Source organism: Camelus dromedarius, chromosome 3, assembly GCF_036321535.1.
Source record: "Camelus dromedarius isolate mCamDro1 chromosome 3, mCamDro1.pat, whole genome shotgun sequence".
NCBI lineage: Eukaryota > Metazoa > Chordata > Mammalia > Artiodactyla > Camelidae > Camelus > Camelus dromedarius.
The window spans coordinates 76,922,443-76,944,034 of record NC_087438.1 but is presented as its reverse complement, the minus strand read 5'-3'; the positions used below and the strand labels follow the sequence as shown (position 1 = coordinate 76,944,034).

General features: G+C 40.9%; 1 protein-coding gene, 1 long non-coding RNA gene and 1 pseudogene across 9 annotated transcripts in view; all 3 read left to right on the top strand.

Annotated features, from left to right (window-relative positions):
- Window positions 1–7,655, top strand: part of LOC135321069 (uncharacterized) — a 28,004-nt gene extending 20,349 nt beyond the window's left edge. The window contains exon 3 of the long non-coding RNA XR_010380494.1: window positions 7,377–7,655. This is a non-coding gene — a long non-coding RNA (uncharacterized LOC135321069). The remainder of the gene's footprint in view (window positions 1–7,376) is intronic.
- An 899-nt stretch (window positions 7,656–8,554) lies between these two features.
- DCP2 (decapping mRNA 2) overlaps window positions 8,555–21,592 on the top strand; it is a 54,000-nt gene continuing 40,962 nt past the window's right edge. For 5 of the 8 annotated variants that reach the window (XM_064483115.1, XM_031448805.2, XM_064483111.1 and 2 more), the window contains exons 1-2: window positions 8,556–8,792; window positions 21,340–21,491. In XM_064483115.1, coding sequence (XP_064339185.1) covers window positions 8,740–8,792; window positions 21,340–21,491 — 205 coding nt within the window. In that variant the 5' untranslated portion in view covers window positions 8,556–8,739. Of the gene's footprint in view, window positions 8,793–21,339; window positions 21,492–21,592 lie in introns of all 8 variants that reach the window. The other 3 variants (XM_064483107.1, XM_031448807.2, XM_010987514.3) reach the window with 1 other exon arrangement.
- On the top strand, window positions 18,556–21,318 carry LOC105095402 (tumor protein D54-like; annotated as a pseudogene).

Below are 21,592 nucleotides of genomic sequence, written 5' to 3'. Positions count from 1 at the left end.
GCCTAACATTGCTGAGTTGGAAGGAGAGGAAGGGGAGGAAGATGAGCATGAGCCAAAGAAGACAGGTGGCCTCTAGAGGCTGGAAAGGCAAAGAAACTAACCCTCCCCTAGAGCTGCCAATAGGGAACACAGCCTTGCCAATACCTTGATTTTAGCCTAGTGGATTCTCTGTTGGGCTTTTAATCCACAGAACTAAAAGATAATAAATTTGTATTGTTTAGGCCACCAAGTCTGGTAATTTGTTAGAGCAGCAATATGATATAAAACTAGTGTACAGAGTGAGATTGTATCACCATTTGTCAGTGCTGCAGTGACTAGAACAGAGAAGGCAAGGCGAGCTTGAAAGGAGAGCTTTCATCATGGGGGAGAGGGTTTTTTCCCGAGACCCGAATCATTTAACCAGATAATAGTATAATTACCTGAAGTCCTTTGAAGTAGAATCCTACCTCTGGCAAAAGGCTCAGTTTTCAAATCCTGCTCTTGTGCTAAAAACTTGAGAAGGAAGAATGATGTCAACTTTAAAAATGAGAAAAAGGAATGGACACCCTCTGCTGGTAGGTATAAAACATACCTTTGGTGTTTTGGATTCTGGTTTCCTTATCTATTCTGGAAACAGGGCTACCCAGGCCAGTCACAGGTGGGGCCTCTGTCTGGAGAGTGGTAGACCGACTGTGGACTCTGAGCTCCATGTCAACTCTGTGGCATAGAGTGATTATTTTAATAACGAGAGATTGGAGAAGTACTTAAGATTTGTTTGTTGTTGTTTCAACAAAATTTCTTCTTTTAAAGAATTCAGTATGAGATGCTATGAGAGAAACAGCTTTTCCCAATTAAGATACTTACAGGGTCAGTAAAAGAAAAACAAAATAGCCTCCAGCATGCTTATTCAACAACCAAATTTATTCAGTGATTCAACACAGTAATTAGTGTGTCTGTTAGTGATTTAGTTTCTGGAATTTTAGTAGTAGAAAAAAAATCCCTTCATCAGTGACAGGGAATTAACAAGAAAATTCTTAAGAACTGTTATATAGAGATTATATTTCTGATCTTACAAAATTAAGAAATTATTTCTAAAAAAGACAAATCCTGAAACAATTTTCTTTTTCCTGATTTATCATTCGTGCAAAAGAAAATTGTTTACTACTAGAGTAGAGTGTTTTATTTGGATCTGACAACTTTATTTACCCCTTTCAACTGCCTCCTCCAATTTGGGCGAACTTATCAGGGTGTGGGAGCTGGACATGACAGAGCAGCAGACAGAGGAGGGCAAGAGCAGAGGAAGATGGTCTAGAGTTGTTTTATATATAATATATTTATACATATCTTTATGTGTAACATACATAGTGTGTATTATATATTTATATATTGTTTATATTCTATTACATATTTTATGTATGAATTCTGCACTAGAACTCTTTGGTGCAAGTAACAAAAACCCATCTGAGCTAGAATGAGTTCATCTTTTCCAACAGATTTCTAAGCAGAAATTCACTTTTTTTTTTAAGAGATTCACACTTACTCATATTTAGATTTTGCGTCTCGTCACCTCCTCCTCAGTAACCTCAGCGTATATTTGGTGATAACTTTCTCTTTTGCCTATTCTTTAACAAATGTTTATACAGTGCCTACCATATGACAAAATTTTTCTAAGCACTGGGGATTCAGTGAATCATGGAAAAGACCCCTGCTTTCTTGTCACTTAGAGCATAGCAGGGCAGAGGGAAAAATGGATTGAAAAAAAATTCAAATTGAGGAAGCATAGTATGAAGGAAACAAAGGAATTGGATGGATAATAACAGTAGAGACTATTTAGATAAAGTGGGTAGGAAAGGGTTTCTGAAAAGGTGATATTTAAGCAATGCATAAAGGATAAAAATGAGGGAATTATGGAAGGGGGTGGGTAGCATTCCAGGCAGAAGGAATGGTACACAGAAAGCGTCTGGAGTTTTTGACGAATTGGAAGAAGGCTGGTGTGGCTGGAGGACAGTGAGAGAGGAAGATGGGATGTAGGAGGGCCTAGAGTGATAGGTAGGCAGGTGCCTCAGCTTACAAAGTCTCTTAGTCTGTGGCATGCAAACTGGATTTTATTCTAAGGGGCATGAAGATTTTCAAGCAGGAGAGGGATATGATCAAGTTTGTGTTTTAATACGATCACTCTTGCTGCTACATGGAGGACAGGTTAAAACGGGGCAAGAGCGGAAGACAGGAGAGCAGTTAGGAGCCTGCCGAAGTCACCTGTCCAAGTGAGAGATGTGGGGGCTTGGACTAAAGTGGGGAAGGTTGAGGTGGAGAAACAGGGATGGGTTTTAGATATGCTTGGGAGGTGGACTGGACTGGACTCACTGATGGATTAGAAATGGTAATGTGTGAGAAAGACAGAAACCAAGGTTCACACAAGTTTCTGGTCTGAGCCCCTGGATAGCTAGTGAAACATACCAACCGGAATGATTCTGTTAGGTAGTTTAGATAGAAATGAGCAGTGGGCAGGGGGAAAAGAAGGGGAAAGGAATAATCCAGAGCACAAGGAACCTGAGCTGTCAATTAACCAGAGCACAGGGACTCAATCAGTTAATCAAACAATTAATCAGTTATGAAACCAGGATATAAAAGCAGGAGGAAGGAGAGAGTGGTGCCATTTTTCCTCTCTTGGATTGGCCCGCTCCCAATTCTCAGGAGTGTACTATCTTTGACTATTTTGTTTACTTCACTAATAAAATTTTGCTTATCATGCTGTTTCCTGTCTCTCGTCAAAAATCTTTTTTTTGGGGGTGACAAAAAACCGAGGTAATTCTTATTTTCCTTTTTCTGGTAACAATTTGTGCCCAAGTAGCAGAAAGCTTGGGTTGATAATAAAAAGAAATGCATGGGTTCATGTAGGTTCAGAGGAAGGAGAGGCTTTAGCATCCGCTTAACTCCAGTAGTTCTTGAGGAGTCTGGCTCGTGGTTAAAGACCTGTGTGTGATTTTTCAGGCCTAACCATGGGCAATGACAAAAGCTTTGCCTGGCAGGCCTGGTAGGGAGTAACTGCCTTCTCCAGTCTCTCCTCTGCAGTCTCTGAGGCGTTGCAGCCAGGAATTTAGGCCTCTCAGGCTCCTGTGTGGCACCTGTTTGCATTGCTAGCCCTGAGGCCTTCAATCCTGTCTCCTCATCTAAGGCTGGGGCAGAGGTCTTCTCATCAAGTCTCTGAGACTTCCCCAGGAAGGAGGAGTACTTTTCCACTCCCAGCCCTTCCCTTCGAAGCCCTCCCTCCCGAGGGTTCATAAAACTGCTGGAGCCTTTTGTTCCGTGAAACCACCCTGCAGCGCAGGATCCGAGCTGATCCGCCTGCCCTTGACCGGTGCTCAGTTCCTGGGGAAAATGGGAAGGAGGGAGTCGTGCTTTGTCTGGTTTTAACCTCTTGCTCAGACCATCACAGTGAGTGATTAAAGGCTTAACTCTTTCATTTTTTGGCTTGCTTGTTTAATTGGCGACTCTGACACCTGACAGCCCTCTCTCCTTACTGAATGTCATCAGGTCAGGATATGATGTCTGGAACTACTGGGGCCATCTCACCATCGTCCTGAGGTTAAAGGTAACACGTGGAGTGGGGCAAAGCTGAAAGATTGTAGGAAATGGAGCCCAGGCTTTCAGGAGGTCAGCTGAATCGGGAGAGGCCAATAAGTATGTTGAGCATTTTTTAAGAATTCCACAACAACTTGTTTTTTTGTGAGGATCATTGTATTTGAAATAATTTTACACTATAATATGCTGTACAGACATCAGTAATTATTAGTGTGCCATTCTCCTTAAAGCAGAATTCCTGCTGTGAGTTCAGAAGACCGGAATTCTAGTCCTGGCTCCATTACATACAGTGATTTAATCATTTAATCTTTATAAGTCACTTAATCTTTATAAGCCTTATTAATCACTATCTGCCTATCGCATGTTGTTATAAAGACTAAATGAGATAGCATATGTTAAAACTATAAAGGTTTTGATCAACCGTATTATTTAAAAATCATATCAGTATTGTAATTTAAGAATCCTAGGATCTTCCTTTCCCTCAACTCCAAACTCCATCTTATTTCCCTTTTACAAGCCACAGGCTGCTGGGACCTATGGACAACTGTGTGCGAATGAGGCCTTGGGTTCTTTGGGAGTCATGGCTCAGAGGACTGCTGTAAGGGCTGCTCCATTGTGCACTAGCCCAGCCCCTGGAAATGTGTATACGAGGAGGTGGGATTGAGATGGGGTGTGGGCAGGAAAGTAACTTGGAAGATGCTTGCCCCCAGACATTTCTGGAATTCTTTATGGGAAAGATCGGTTTAGCACTATGAGAGAGTTTGGGGACTTCCTGGACCCTAAAAGCTGAAAAAGAAGTTGTATAGCTGCCCCTGAGCTGGGAGACTACAGAGAGTTAAGGGGTCAGGAAGACTTCCTTTAGATTCTTCCCTGAGGCCAATAACCTGATTGTTTTGAATGCCACTGGCCCCTTGGGAATAAATACCATGTTGCCTTCCACCTTTGTTTCACTGCTATCATTTGGGTACTCTAAAAACCAGACTTGAGCTACCAGTGGACCACTAAGAAAAATAGCCACTAAGGTGCTCCCCTGATACAGAAAAGAAGTTGAGTTAGTGTTACTGAGTTCAGGTTCAGCTGCTTGCTATTACTCGAGATACAAGTGTTGGTAGGAAAGGAAAGGTTGCTTAATCGGGAGGCCAACAACCTGGGGAAAAGGTGAACTTGTGTCCAAAAGCCAACTTCCAACTGTCGATCAGAGGGCAAGAGCTTTTAAAGGGAAGTTTCAGAATGTATAGGTGGAGGTGGGAACAGCACAGTCAGCTCTGACAATCATCTTGAAATTGGTCATGTGGTGAGCTGATCAGCGTCATCTCGATTGTTTTAAATACAGTTAATCTTCAGTTCCAGGGTCAGTTTGTTCCCATGTCTTTGAGGCCAGTTCTTGAAATTACGTAGGATGGAACTTATGTCATGGCTACTGTCTGGTCATCATGTAGTTATCTTTTTCCACCTGGTAGGAGTTTCAGTATCTGCAAAGCAGCTCAAAGGATATGTATAGCTCAGAATATTATCTGTAGCCCTTGAAGAGGAGCTAAAGGCCCTTGACTTTGTTTAATGGCTAAACTATTATTATTTTGTCTTGTTTAACTATTTTCCTTTGCTTCTGCACTTTCTCACTTCTCTGATAAATTTGTTCTTTGGCTAAAGTTTTTCTACATAAAAAAGGCAGGCAGAGGACATGAGGGGATAGGTCTGTCCTGAGAAGGCCCCATGGGGTCCTGCTTGTTACAATAGGACAGACAGAATGCACACCCAACAAAATAGAACTATTGAAGGGGCTAACTGTCATCCTTACTAACCCATTACGCCAAGCTGCCTGGATATCTGCATGGTCAGGCTATTCAAGATGGCTGTTCTCTTGCTCTCTGTACATCCCTTGCTTGACCAGTCCCTGCTTTACTCACATGACTATCTAATCCTCTAATTATAGGGCTTAATTAGTCCCTGGTAACCGATGAGCCCACCTGACTGTCAATCCCCTCTATACACGGTAGCCTCCTTCTCCCCTGAGGAGTGAAGCCTGCTGCCGTATCCTGCCTGACGTCTATTGTGCACGGGGGGCTGTTGCTCCAGGACCCTTCGTGTAAGATCCCCCATGAAATGAATCGTTGTTTCTTTCACTGTTTCTTTCTCTGGTCTCAAGGCTGGGCACCTATAAGGTGTGAAGTCCTGTGGGGTGCAGTCCAACAACTTCCAACTGCTAGCATCTGCATTCTTTGCCTGAGGCCTTTTTATGGCCACCAGAGCCCGCCTTGCTGCCCACGTGGCAGACTAGGGTGCAGACCCTAGGGGGAGCCCTTGAACAATGGCTATGGGAAGTTAGTATATAAGTATTCCATCTTTCTCACTCCTTGAATGAGAGAACTCTGAAGTTTGTTTCATAATGGCCATCAAAGTTCTTTAACAGGATTAGCGCCAGTTAACCAACAGTGCTAACTTCCTTGATAGTAATCCTTTTATTGGCTTTCTTCCCTTCCTTAACTCACTTGTCTGCTCTGTCACCAGTCTTTCCCAGGATCACCTCCCAAATAAACTACTTGCACTCAAACCCTTGTCTTAGGGCCTGCTTCTAATGGAACCCAAACCAGACTTGTACTGTGCAAAGGAGGATTGAATAAAGCAAACAGACAGTGCTGCCCCACTTGACTTCCCAGAATATTTCCAGTTTGGCCTGGGAGGATTTTCTCTTCAGGGAGTTTGACCAGCTGGAAAGAATGAGCTACAGATACTGATACTACGTGTTCCCAACCAGTGGCCCAGCCAGATCATCCTACTGTGAATCTCTCAGGAAGCAAGTCCCACCTACGTGGTGGGAGCTTCCAATCAGCTTTTATAGCATTTGACTGCGGTTTTTTAGTTCCCTACTCTTAAGTATGAGTGAATAGTTGAGGACCTCCGGAAGATTCTAATATGATAGGTGGAGACTCAATTAATAAGAAACAGCAGCTGAGAGGAATAAAAGACTTATCCAGAAAGAAAAAAAAACTTTAAAAATGTATTAGTATTCTCATAGGGATAAGGAATCTATGAAGCAAGGCACTGCAACCAAGAGATATTTGAAGAATGAAAGAGAAGCCTAGAAAAGTAAAAACTATCAATGGCTGGAAAATAAACTTGGGGAATCCTCCATAAAAATCAAAAAAGAAAACAGGAGAGAAAAATAGATGGTAACAGGGTCCTGTATCAAATTTGGGCTTGATCATACATTGGAAGCTGATGTAGGGGAGCTATCAGAAGCTGAGAAGATAGTAACTTGTTCATGTCTAAACAAAACAAAACTTGGGCAGTTGTACAGGCTGAGAATGGAGGTGGAGGTACTGGTTAGGGTTAGTGATGAGAAATAATGTGAACCTGATGTATAGGCAGTGGGCATTTGGACAGAAATCAAGAGAAATGTAACCAAGAAGGACCCTATTGTCATCGTGACAATCTGATATCTGTAATGGTGTTTGTAACTGCTTAACTCTATAATGGTTTAAAGGATTTTTCTCATGCTCTTGCTGACCAGGGTTAGGCTGGAAAGGAGGAGGCTTGGGTGGTGTGTCCATCCCCATTGTGGTGCTGGTGCTGCCTGCAGGGATCATGCTTAGTGCCCTGCTTTTGCCCCCCCCCCCCCTCTTGAACCCAGTGCCCTCCTCTTGACCTCAGTGCCCTTCTTCTGACTCCTTATGGTTTCCTTGTATCCTGTTGTTGGAGCTGCAGGCCTCAGACTGCTTAAAAGGCTTAAATGTATCACTCTGACTTCAAACTGCGTAAGTTTTTCTCAAGAGCTCTTTTCCATAAAGCCCCTTCGTATGTATTCTTTGTTCTAGGTACAAGAATATTAAGAGAGTCCCAAAGCTGGAGGTGAACTTCATACCCGGCAGAGGGAAGGGGACCCCCATATCTGCAAAAACAAGAACAACTTTGCCACAATTTTTTACCCTGTGTGCTATCTCTATGGAGACTAGCTCCACCCCTTTAACTCTTGAACATTTACTATAAAACTCCCTGCTTTCTCTCCCCAGAAGGCTCACAGTCTTAGAGGCATTAGCCCACTCTGACCTCCTTTGCCTGGCAAAAAAGTAAAGCTACCTTTTCTACTTCATTCAGAACTGCCCTTGAGTCTCAATTTTGTAAGTGGCGTATGAAGGCTGTGTGTTGGCAACAAAAAGATGGGAGAGCAAATGGTAGAACAGACTAAGCTCACAATGGAGTAGGTGTGTATGTGTGGGTCTGATAAAAACCGAGCAAGTTGAAAAATGGAAGGATCCACAGCTTCTACAAGTATCCCAAATTGATTGGACTCCATTAAGATGTGGAATGAATGAGGACTAGACGGTTGGAATGCTGTGAGCATGTAGGAGGTGAAAGGCAGATGCCCCAGTCCAGGTTCAATCAATTCATATTTTCTGAGATCTTACAGGGTGTCAAATACTGGGATAAAGTTTCTTGTCTTCACAGTCAGGGCTGAGTGCTCGCAAAGTGACAGAAGTCAGCAACCACAAAAATTACAACTCTCGGGGGTTTATAGTGAAAGGAGACACAGCCCTTGGCCAGGAGGTGCTGCGACTGGCGTTGAGTGTGTGTGGGGGACATCTGGTGATAGGAACCGTGCATGCACACGTGTGCTGAATGCGCCCACGGGCTCTGCGGTGCAGAGGTCGGCGCACCTGCTCAGTCGCGGGGAGGACGTGCAAACCACGCCAAGTCCCGGTTATTGGTCTTCAGACCTATTAGGAAAACCTGAGCCCTCTAGATTTCCTAGTAGTGCAAAGGAGGCATGGTGCGCATGCTCCTATCCACCCCAAGGCCCAGTCAAAGGCGGCGGGAAGTTGGTTTTACGAGTAGCAGCTGAGCAGCTTTTAGACGGATTGGAGCCCACGGACCAATAAACAAACGCCTCATTGGCTTAGCTTGCGCAGGCTCCTTGTTCTCCAGCTTCCCATTGGTCCTTTCAAGCAGGGAAGGGCGTGGCTCCAGGGGCTCCGCCCCGCGCCTCGGCCCAGCCTCGGGGTCCAGGGCTGAGGTAGCGGGACGGAAGTGAGCGGGTCCCGCCCCTTCCCCCTCTCGTTTTCGTTGGAGCCGCCGCCTCTGCCGCTGCCCGCTCTCCGGCGAGCCGGAGTCTCCGTGCCGTACCCTCGGTCCCCGGCCGCGCGGAGCCGGGATGCACTGCTCCTGCTGTGGGTCCTCATCATGGAGACCAAACGGGTGGAGATTCCCGGCAGCGTCCTGGACGATCTCTGCAGGTACCGCGGCGCCCCTCACTGCTCCGGCCCCCTTTCGTCCCTTGCTCTTTTTCTCTGAGTTTCGGCGACTTCGCGTCTCCTCCCCTGGCCCCCGTCCTTGTCCTGGCTTTCCGGTCCCGCCGCTGCTCCCTTTCGCCGGCCGACCCTTACCTCGGACGACACCACCCCACTTTTTTCGCCTCAGTCTCCTGGTTTCCCACGCCCCCCTCCATTTCTCCTCGCGCAGCACCGGAATTTCCTCATTTTCTAAGTTCCTCAACTATTTTGCTTTCTTGCAAGCGAAACCTGGGTCTTTGGCATTTTGCGGCTGCCCCTCCCCCTCCCATTGCTTTTTCTGGCTCTGACTTTCACAGACCGTTTCCCCCCTCTCCCCACCGTCTCATTCCCAAATTTTGTTGAAAGACCCCAGGGTTTTTAAGTCTTAGAATCCTAGGGAGCAATTTTCAAACTTAACCCCACCTCCAATATTCTTATATATCCGTGGCGTTCTCTGTAAACTGCTGTGAAGAAGTACTCTCTTGATTATCCCAAAACTTATCACTGGAAGTGGAAAAAAAAAAAAGTCTAACTGCTTTTTAAAAAATTCTTTAATTATCCTTCTTAAAGGAAATTCTCAACCGCAGGGTTTTAACTCATGGTATACTTTTATAAGGGAACTTGTTTGCATTTTTCATGTCGGCTATGATTTCAGAAAGCCAAGCACGTGTAAAATGGACTTAAAATTTTACTTGAGGAAAAGAAAATGTTTTTGGTGAGGTAATACCCTGAGTTGTTGCTGTAGCGGTTGTGTCGCCTTCACGCTTTTTTTTTTAAATGGGAGGGAAAGAACTAGTGTTTGTGGAGTTAGTACTGAGTGCCAGGCAGGCGCTGATTCCTCTCTTCACGTGTATTATTTAATTTTTGAAACAACCCTATTTGGTAGGTGCAGTATTTCCATTTTCATCTGACAGACTCAGAGGTTGTAATTTACACAAGGTCACATTCATCTTAATTTAGAAAATCAAGATTTGAAACCTAGGCCTTTGTCTCTATGATACTTGTGTTTTTTCTCCTGCACAGGTGGATGTAATGGAAAGTTAAGTCTCGCGTTATAACTTCATGAAAGAAAGGTACATGTAGATAGGTAAATAGACTATATTCTGCAACTAAGAAGAATTAGTGTCACTGTACTTCTTTAGTGATGGTGTGATTATAACTTTTGGAATATGATAGACTAAAATGAACCATTTAAAAGGCACTAATTTTCTATGATCCCAAATTTCAGAAAAAAAGAAAAGAGGTTTGATGTCTGTCCTTGTGGTTAAATGACCAGAAGAACTTGTACCAGTAGTGGAATTATGATTTTGATTTTCTTATTCTTGTTTCCAGAATTTTTTTTTAAAGGATGTACCTTTTTATAGTTAGAAAAATACAATATTTGGAAAGGTGAGCAATAATTATGTATGACTTAATAGGGATACAGATTGGTTTAGAAAAAGATAGGTAATCTTATATCTAAACCAATCTTCCCATTTGTATTGGGTTTATTTTGTATATTACATCATTTAAAGAAGTCATACTAACCATTATGAAAATAATTGATTTTATGTGTGTAATCTTACAAAACAGTGGTGTCATAATTTGTAAACATCACGTTAAACATCTGAGTATTAAATAAAGATTCTTAATGTGGTTTTCCAGTGAGTGTATTTAAGATATTTTATAAGAATCTTGGGGAATAGAGAAACTTTTTTTTTCCTTTTGAAGACAATTTTTTTTTGCAGTTACTGTGTTTTGGCTCTGTAGGATGATGTGTTTAAAAATTAGGGCTAGCTTTGATAAACTAATAGTAAAACTGTTTCTGAACCAAACTTGGGTCTGCCTGCCTGATATGCAGCAGAGCCAGTACTGACACTGGGTTGTGGTGAAGTAAAGTTCATTTCTTGCTGGGCCAAGAAGTGAGAATGGGCAGCTCATGCTCAAAAGCCAGGAACTCCCCAGTTTCCTGGGGTTTTCAAGGGCAAGGTGAGGGAGAGGGTCTGGGGTGAGTCAGCTGGCGTAAATTCTTCTGATTGGTTGGTGGTGTGGTAATTGGCATTTTGGGAATCTCAGTTATCAACTTTGGTTTCTAGGGTCTGAGGTCTGCATGCTGATGTTAACATGCAGTTAACTACTTCCACCTGGTGAAGGTTTTAGTCTCTGACACAACGATATAGCTCAGGGTATTACATATAGACCTTGAGGAGGAACTAAAGGCCTTTGACTTTCTTTGATGGCTAAACTATTTGTCTAGCTTTACTGCTTTCCTTGTTCCTGCATTTTCTTGCTTCTCTGAATCAAATTTAGCCTAGGAGGCTAAAACTTCTACAAATAAGAGGTGAGCGACAGGGTGTGGGGATGTCTTTCCCCAGAAGGCTCCACATGGTCCTGCTCTATTTCAAAACCAAGTAACTGTTTCTTAAAACTTCAGGTTTTAGAAGTAATGGCATTTTCAAGTTAATACTTATAGTATGTTTGATTAAGCATTTTTAATGTTAACAATTCTGACTTTTGTGGGCTCTTTCAGAAAAAAATTTACAGTTAACAATTTATGGTTGCTTTCTATAAAAATAAAGCTTAAGTTGAAAAAGTTCGTTTTTTCTACTTTTCTGAGTATCTCTTGATTTATGAGTTTGGTCTTGTTTTTACTCCCTTTATATTGCCTCCAATGTTACTGCTTATTTTTAAGAGGTTTTTCTTGTTTTGGGTTATTTTGGTTTTTGGTAAATTGCATAGTGCAGGTAATCTTGTCAACTTCAGTCATTGACCATATATTAATGTTTTGGAGAAATGTAAAATCTGAGATTGATTTTGATGTGAAAAATTAGATCAGGAGACTTAAGTTTTCAAGATCTGAACTTTGTAACCATTAGACAATGTATAACCTGAGACATGCAATGTTATCTTCCAGATGATTTAATATTCAACATTTCATTGACTGGAATACTTGTGCAGCCATTAGAAATTCCTAAGGCAGTTAGCAAACAGTAAACTGAGAGAAAATACTTGTCTTGAAAAGATGTACAAAATATACTAATAGATGTAATAGTCATTTGATGTCCTTTGTTAAAACAAATTTTTAAGTGTTTCGCAGGTATATGTTTGCGTGCACGCACAGGAAGAGTCTGAAAGAATATACACCAAACTAATAACACTAGTGACTTATGGCTAGGATGAAATTAGAGGAGAGGAAGGGAAGACTCTTGTTTAAGATGTTTTAGTGAACCAAAATTGTTTTATAATAAAACATATATGTGTGTGTGAAAAAGTAAATCACCATTTTATGGTGATACTTCAGTGCACCATGATTTTTGACATCAAAAGTCAAATATACAGTTTTTTAAAAATACCATTTAAATTAGCTTATTAAAGATTGGGAAAGCATGTTTTTAAAGTAAAAGCTGAAAATTGCACTTTGGTCAGTTTCTCTATTTTTTATTTCTATTTTTAAATTCTTTTTTTAATTTTGGGGGGGATGTAGTTTTTTTTGTTTTAAATGGAGATACTGGGAATTGAACTCAGGATCTCATGCATGCTAAGCACGTGCTCTACCACTGAACTATACCTAAGTTGTTTCTCTTAAAGAAGTAATTGGAGTTCTTTATAAGCCCCTTTAAGAATTAAATGGTGAGGCCACTCTAGTGTTAAAAGGATAAAGATATTTTCCGGCAACTAATGTTGCTGCTATTTTGGTGATTGCCTAGGTTAATTAAATAATTTGTGTTCATCTCCAGCTCGACATTTTAGTGTTCAGCTCATCTGAAACATTTTTGTTAATTGCAGTCCTTGTGCTAATGCTTTTTTGATCTGTGGGCACATTGAAAAGGTGACACTTGTGAAGTGGAGAAATTTTTCCTGTAACAAATTATTTTGGAAAGTATTTTTCCTGCTATTACAATATACATTTATATGTATGTATACACTTCTGAATCTTTAAAACACATCAAAAACATTCACAGACTGAAAGCACTGAAGTGTAATTTTCATGTATCGAAACTTTCTTTGTTTTGTAAAGTTTCTTAGAGAAGTTGGCCTTGAAATGTTAAAAAAAAAAAAAAAGTACTCTCCTGTGAGGTTAAAAAAAACAAAACAGTACAGACGAATTTATAAAATGGAAAGCAACACTCTCTTGCCCTACCCATTTGTATCCCAGTTCTGCTCTCTAGACGTACCTGTTACATGTTGAACTATTCTGGTGGATACTTAAATATTGTAGAATATACTTGGACAAGTTTCTTGTGTTATCAACTTTAGATACTAGATTGAAGACTTAGTGTATCTTGGTAGATTATTAGGTGAGGGTTTAGTTTACACTTACTGTTGCCCTCATCCTCCTTCCAGTACAGTTAAATCACTATTTTAAGTCGTTTCATTGGCTAATTTTGTGACTTTAAAGTTTTATGAACTTCTGAACAGTATCTCGAGTCTCTCATGAGGTGAGGCATTTAGTGTCCTATCATTTCTTCCATTTCTTACCCATTCCCTCAGCTTCGGTCCAGGTGAACCTAACATAAAAGTTAAGATTAATAATGTTTATATTCCATTTTGTAACCTTATGAAGTCTTATACTTTTTGCTATTGATTCATTGCAAAAGCTGAACAATTATAATAGTGTTTGTTATGCATCATGACTATGTAAGTGTTTTCACAGTAGAGGCAAGTCTGCATGGCTAGGGTTTTGTTTCTTTTCTATCTGCCATGGTCATGATCCTTTTGTAAGAATCTTGAAGGAGAATGTCCAGGTGAATTCTCCTGGTCAAAATGATGCCTTTTAATTTTTTCTTCTGGAGAAAGAAGCATATGCTCTCTTCATTATTCCCTGATTCCTTGTAGCTATTCCTGAAATAATTTTTCCCCATTTGTTCTAATTCTGGCTTTTTGCCTCATGTTTGGACTCTGAGTCTCTTGTACATTACCTCTCCCTTCCCAGCATGTCCAGAGTTTCTAGCTGCCTTCCGTCTCCCCCACCCTACCCCTCATCTGTCCCATCTTACCCTAAATCACACTATCTACAGTATCTAATTCTACAGTTTTGTTTTTTTTTTTTCCTGGAGAATGCCCTTTTGGAGACCTCCACCCTCCTAGTCTAATCTAGGCTGGTTGCTCCCTAGATTTGCCAAACAACTAGCATGCTAGAATTCCCTTCCCCACCTCTCCTAGGTTGTATCTCTTCTCTCTTGAATCGCATGTTTTATGCTTTCTTGGTTTTCATTCTGGTTTTGCTGATGCACTTTCTAAAGTAATTTCTTTTGAAGGGGTTATTAGGATGTCAACTTTCTGAGTCCATATGTAACTGAAATGTCTGTTTGTTTTCTCTTATGTTCCCAGGGCCCACACTTTCAGTACAAAGGTTCTAGGAGATAACCTTAACACTATCTTTTCTTTAGGGCCTGTTTTTTAATGTGTTTAATTTTTTCTTCATCACGGCTTAAATTTTCCTTAGATGTTGGATGATTTTTTTTTTGCTGTTTCATATTTAAGATGAGGGGCTTATTTATTGACAGGCTTCTTTATGTGAGTAGATAAGGAGCTAGCTCTTCCACTGGGGGGCCCTTGAATACCAGTGTGTAGGAGTTTTGCTTTGAGGTGTCAACACCCAGACCTATCTAAGTTAGAAGGGCCTTGAGTGTTGTTACTCCTCCCCCCAATCCCCCGTTTTGTAGGGAAAACTCTTGACTGTCAGAGTGAAAGAAAATTAGATGTTCTTCTATTACATTAAATAGACTTTGCTGTTTGCTTTTTTAAAAGTTTTATTTCTCATTCCTGTCTTCCAGCTTAGCTTTTCTTCAGTTGGGGCTTTTCTGGATTTCTCTGACTTAGGCACTTTCTTTCCACGTGTTACATTGTGGTTAATGTCTTGTAGAAATTTGTTGAAATGTGAATTTCTAGTTAAAGATAGTAGATTGAACACAAACACCTGCTCCACTCTGAGTCAAGTTAAAAAAAAAATTAAAGCATAAATGCATAAGAAAAGGAAGAATGGGTGAAGAGATGAGCAACAAAATTTGGAAACTGAAGCAAAAGGGAGGGTGGTATATGACTTAGCAGACCTGATAGACTGAATGAGAGACTATTGTAGTAGTCAGCCTACTTCAGAATTAGAGAATATTGACAAGTGGCAGAAGTGAATTCATGCATCCTGTGTATATACTGAAAACGCTCATCCTTCCCCTGCTCAGCTCCCAGAATGTGGCAAACTGGCCTTTATCCTCCTAGTAGGAGATTGGAAAGTTCTTCTCTAGGCAATCTGACTAGCCCGTGAGGAAACACCTGAAGATTCTGACATTGGAGGTTTCTCAATTAAATGGCTCAGTTTGATCACCTTAAATGGTGTCTCATAGTTGGACAACCCTCCTAATTAGCTTTGTGGTCTGTCAGGCTTAAATATGAACATCTGAAATAGGCCTCAACATGAAAATTAGAGCTTAAAATTAACAACAAAAAGCAACAGTCATGGAATAACAGAATAGTATGTGAAAACATAATTTAACACTTAAAAATAGCATTTGGAGTTTTAAATATGAGAATATGAGCAGAAACAAAAACCTCAATAGATGGTTTGCAAGAGGCCACTTCCCAGAAAGTTAGAAGGGTGCAGGAAATAAGGGAGGAATTGGCAGAGAGAAGAATCACAGGATCAGTCCCTGAGGCCCTTTGGTATTGAAGGAATGAGTTTCCAAATAGATAAGTCCATTGAATGGCTGATGCAGTGGATGAAAAACAGACAACTGGGAAGGTGATTCAGAACATTGAGGACAGAAGGAAGAACCTAGAAGCTTCCAGTCTGGGGAGGGGTGTGGTGAAACAGATCAGACAAAGGAATCTAAGTGGCTTCAGTCTTCCACATCAAAATTGTAGGCTGGTGGAAGAGAGCACTGTCTTCAGAATACTGAAGGAAAGTGATGTCCAATCTAGAATTCTTTACCTAGTCAGATTACCAAGTGTGAACAGAGTAAAGATATTTTTGAATTTACAACATCTTAATGCTTAATCTCCCTTGCATCCTTTCTCCAGGAAGTGTGGAGGGATGTACTTTGTGAGAACAAGGAAGTATGCTGAGAAGGAAGACAAGATAGAAGAAACATGAGATTAACACAGGATGGAGGCGTAGGGACCATAGGATGCTAGTGAAAGGACAGCATAGGATGACAGGTGTGTATTGTGTGAAGACAGCAACTAGTCCAGATTGGAACAGATCTGAAGGCTCAGCGATAGTCTTCAAAATTAAACTAAAGTGTCTGAATTAACATCTTGAGAAAAAAATCTGGGAAACTAGTGGAAGATTGAATTAGTGACAAATATAGAGAAAACAAAGCAAAAACAGTGACAAGATATTTATTAATTAGTGGGAGAACAAAGGATTATGCTTGAAAGGAAAAACATTTGTAACTTACCGCATGGCTTAGTTGTGAATTGCATTTACAGGATCATAGTAATGTAAAGACCAAATACTGATCTAACCCTGTGGGTGTGACCTGGGAGTGATTTTTGTTCCCCTCAGGGAACATTTGGCCGTGTCTGGAGGTCTTTTGGTTGACGTAGCTTGCTGGAGGGTGCTACTGACATCTAATAATAGAGGCTAGCGATGCTTCTGAGTGCCCTACAGCACACAGGACAGCTCCTTTCCACATGAGTTGTCTGCTCGGAGTGTCAATAGTGCTGAAGTTGACAAACTAACCAAAACTAAGATATAATTTTGTTGGGAAGATGGAGAGATGAGAAGGGTGTGTATAAGGAGAGTAGGAGGAATAGAATTGATTCTTCATTTCCATAGTAGAAATCAATAGAAAATGTCCCCGAATGTCCCAAACTGAGAAAATAAGAAATAGCAGACAGATGCATTTTTGAGATTTGGTGTAAGTTAAACAAATCAAATGAAAGGCTAGTTTTTGCAGTGCTATTTGTGTACCATCCACTGGTCAGTCTGAGACTTGGGGCAGTGGTCTGTCTCATACATAGTTCAGTTCACAAAGTCTGTGGTTTGCTGTTTTTAGTCTAATGCAAGTTTGTGCAGCTTGGGGTTGAGCCTCAAAGTTTGTAAACAATTTCATGGGACTGTTTTCCTGAGCTGCTCCTTTTTTGCTGTCTTCTTGGTACTTGACTCTTCCTTTTGAGGAGATTGAATATTGAAAAATGGCAAAAATGGAAAGGCACTCTGCTGCACAGTTCATGTGAGTCTGCTCATGTTTGGGACCAAGTGACTGGAGACTAGGAGAAAAAAAAGCAATGGAGGTTGGCCCTACTCTCTTGGGAACACCCAGCTCTTGTGATAGGAGAGGAAGGTTCTTGTCCATCAGAGTTTTAACCTCTGTGGATCCCAGTTAAAGCCTCTGTTGCTGCCAGTATGGCATTGCTTCGGGACTGGGGGACATGAGAGAATGGAAAGAAGAAAGGGGGAATTTCCCCCTCTGTCTCAGAGTTAGGAGATTCCTTTAGACTTCCTGATTCTTGAGGCAGAACTGGAGGGCTTTCTGGAGCTTTCTCTGTCCTCTAGGATACTGGAGGGTGGAAAATTGGTAAATTCAGTTACTGTTCATCCTTCCCAGTCTTCCTGCTGCTCTTTGCTTTTCACAGCCTTCAAATAGCTATTTTATGTATTTTGTCCAGGTTTTATAGCTGCATTTTATGGGAGGGACAGAGTGGAGTGTGCTTGTTCCATCTTACCAGGAATAGGAACCTATGTAAGGATTTCAAAGATTAATTAAAATCACCAGTATATGTCACACAGTTTGCTAGATTGTGGGGAAAATAGATGCAAAAATATAGTGTCTTATCTTGGTGAACTAGTTTGGAAGAGTATAGACACAATAATAGTAAAAATCAGATAATGGCTGTAATGGAGAAGGGGTTGAGAGAGTATATAAATCTGTTCAGAGGAGTCTGATGTACCTGCATAGGAGACATAGTGTTTGTAAGTCACAAGGGATGAATTAAGAGTTAGCTAGATGGACAGGAGAAGAGAAAAATAGATATAATGTGTGGATGGCAATTTAGGACACTTCCAAGAATTAAGTATTGCTGGGTATATATAGAGTGATAGGTGTTGTGCGGGCGAGCAGGCATCAGATCTTGAATGCCATATAGAAGAGTTCAGATTTTTATGTCTTAGATAACACCACCAGAGTTGCATGTTACATGTCTTGTTCTTAGTGTAGGTGCAGTTTAAGCTCCTTTCCCCCCCGTTGTTTTTCTATATTGAAATGTCTTACTGTTTACTTACACAATCAGATTTTGGAATGTACATTATTTTTTATAATTTAAAAGCATTTTTTGATGTTTGATTTGAAACTTGAAAAGAACCAAGAACATTTAGCACCACAGTTAGTGAATAGTGAAAGTGGTCAAACCAGGTAATGCTGTTTTTAATTTTTAAAAAATGACTCTAAAAACCAATGGATTTCTTTTATGTAGTTCAGTCTGTCTCCAAAGGTCACTAGAAAAAAACATTACCAAAAACTAAGCCAGGAAGAAGCTTAATGGTGGTTGGTTAATGAATGCTTTATATCAGGTAAATTCTGACTTGTTGCACAGAAAAGGGCTGCATTATCTTAATTGTACATGCATCTGTGTAATATAGTGTACATTTGTACTATGTATTAAAATAAATATGTCCTCCCCTCCCTCTGAATGTACTTGGAAAGGACAATGTAGGATTTTTAAAAGGGTTTTTTTTTTTTTTTTTAAATGAAGTACAGTCAATTACAATGTGTCAGTCTCTGGTATACAGCACAATGTCCCAGTCATGCATATACATGCATATATTTTCACATTTTTTTCCATTAAATATTATTATGAGATATTGAACATAGTTTCCTGTGCTATACAAAAGAAACTTTTTAAAATCTGTTTATATGTAGTGGCTAACATTTGTAAATCTCAAACTCCCAAATTTATCCCCTCCTGCCTCCCCTCTTTCCCTCAGTAACCATAAGATTGTTTACTAAGTCTGCAAGTCTGTTTCTATTTTGTAGATGAGTTCATAGTGTCCTTTTAAGATTCCACATATGAGTGATATATGGTATTTTTCTCTTTCTGGCTCACTTCAGTTAGAATGATGATCTCTAGGTCCATCCATATTGCTGCAAATGGCATGATTTTATTCTTTTTTATGGACGAGTAGTATTCCATTGTATAAATATACCACAACTTTTTTATCCAGTCATGAGTCGATGGACATTTAGGTTGGTTCCATATCTTGGCTATTGTATATAGTGCTGCTGTGAACACTGGGGATATATACCCTCTGGATATATACCCAGAAATGGGGTTGCTGGATTGTATAGTAAGTCTTTTTTTAGTTTTTTGAGAAGTCAGTGTTTTTCATTATGGTTGCACCAAACTACATTCCCTCCAGCAGTGTAGGAGGGTTCCCTTTTCTCCACACCCTCTCCAGCATTTAACGTTAGTGGACTTTTGAACGATGGCCATTCTGCCTGGTGTGAGGTGATAACTCATTGTAGTTTTGATTTGCATTTCTCTGATAATTAGTTGTATTGAGCATTTCTTCATATGTCCATTGGCCATTTGTATGTCTTCATTGGAGAAATGCTTATTTAGGTCTTCTGCCCATTTTTGGATTGGGTTTTTTTTTGTTAATAAGTTGTATGAGCTGTTTATATATTCTGGCAATTAAGCCTTTGTCAGTCACATCATTTGCAAATGTTTTCTCCCATTCCGTAGATTGTCGTTTTGTTTTGCTTATGGTTTCCTTTGCTGTGCAAAAGCTTTAAAAGGGAGTATATTTGAAAGTTATTTTGAACTCAGGTTCTTCAGATGAGCTCTTTAGGAAATCTAATTTATTAATGAGTCTATTAATTTATTTCTTTGTAATACTTTAACTACGATGATTAAGCAGCCAACATCTTTCCTGTTTGATTGTATGAATATATTTGCACGTATTTTTTAAGAATAAAATGTTTCCGGACATGGGAGGAAATCCTAGCAAAAGTTGTTTCCTTGCTCACTTTCAATTTATTGTTAGTGAGCTCTTAAGTTCATCTCTGTACTTGTGAACAGAGAGTAGATGGCTCTTAAGAAACTCTCTCATGAGTAATGCCGTGACAGCTGAGGTGGTTCTGTGGGCTGATGTAGTTTGCTTGGCCTCGACATGGGCTCCACTGGCCAAGACAGCAGTCTGAATTCTCCTAACAAAGGTCTGCTCTCTGACTCTGTGACGGATGTCCCTGTTGACGCAGCAGTGGCTGCCCAGGCTTCTGCTGTTGAGGGTCTGAGGAGGGCCGAGGAGGAGGAGTTGGTCAGGGTCGAGCTCGCAAAGGTGGCAGAGGAAACTGTCACCCTGCTATAGGTGCTGGCAGCCGAGGGGAGGCTCTGTGGGGTGCTGAAATGGAGGCCAAGCCTGGCTGCCTTGGAGAGCCTGAAGCAGAACCTGTCTTAGAGTTGGCATGACCTGCAGGTCTCTAACACCTGCATGAAAACTTCTGAACAACTTGGAGAGTGGGATGAGAAAGTGACGCAGTCGGACCTCTGCAAGAAGACTTGGGAAACACTCTTCTCAGGTGGGATGGAAGACTTCAGCTGCCTTGTCTACCCTGCGCTCTGCCATCAGCAGGAATCTCGAGGCAGGAGGAATTCTGCAACCTTCATGTCGTTTGAAGACTGAGTTAGGACCATAAAATCTACGGTTTTGAGTAGCAGAGAGAATGACAGTGACAGCCTTCCCTCCTTGACCGGTAGTGGTGACAGAATCTTCCCCGATCACATGTCCTTCTAATCCCATAGTGGCTTCACCACAGAACAAGCACACCCTCATCGCCACAACCATGACTTCGGGCAGTGCAGTGCGGCAGCCAGCCAGGCCGCGGTGAATGCCTAGAGCTGGTTTTGAGGACAGTCATGCCATCCACATGGAGATGTGACTACTGCACTCGCATGGGTTAGAAAACACGTCTTGTACACAGTACTTTGCACTATGTCGGCAGATGCTGCAGATCACTGTGGCACCTTCCCTCGGGGGCAGGAAGTGGGCAGGGTGGCGGGTCCCAAGGTGTGTAGAGCCAAAGCCCAGCTCCCTTTGGGAATCTTGTTAGTTCATCTACGTGTTGAAAGGGTGGGAAGAATGATAAGTATAAAATGTGTGGTGTTTTCTAAACTTCTTTCAGAAGGAGTCATCCAGAAAGCCCTGCCTGCTCTGCAGTTTATTTCAGAAAGCTAAACAAGAAAACTCCATTTTCGGAGACCTTCACAGGAAAGAACCTGATTATCAGCAGCTGCCTAATTGTTATACTAGTGATCTAGCTTTAACAAAAGCAACTTCTTTATTTTTTAAAAATGCAGTGGATGTTTCAAAAATTAAAACTAAAGCAGTTTTAAAAAAATTGTTATAAATGAAATGCATGTGGTACCTCTTTTCATCTTCCCTATAGTGATTTCCTATTCGCTTTGCTTCCTTGACCAGCAGTACTCTTGGTCCCTTTTCTATATTGGTGGGTCAGAGATGGAGCAGTTAAAAAGGTTGAAATAAATGGTTATGATTTGTAAATGTAATTTTTATGTTTTTTGTTTTTGACAGCCGATTTATTTTGCATATTCCCAGCGAGGAAAGAGACAATGCTATCCGAGTGTGTTTTCAGATTGAACTTGCCCATTGGTTTTACTTGGATTTCTACATGCAGAACACACCAGGATTACCTCAGTGTGGGATAAGAGACTTTGCTAAAGCTGATATCCTTTTTATTACTATAATGACTGTCTTTCATGCTTGTTAATAAGATATTTTAGCACAAATTTCCTTTTGTTTGTCTTTGGAATTTATAACATATTAG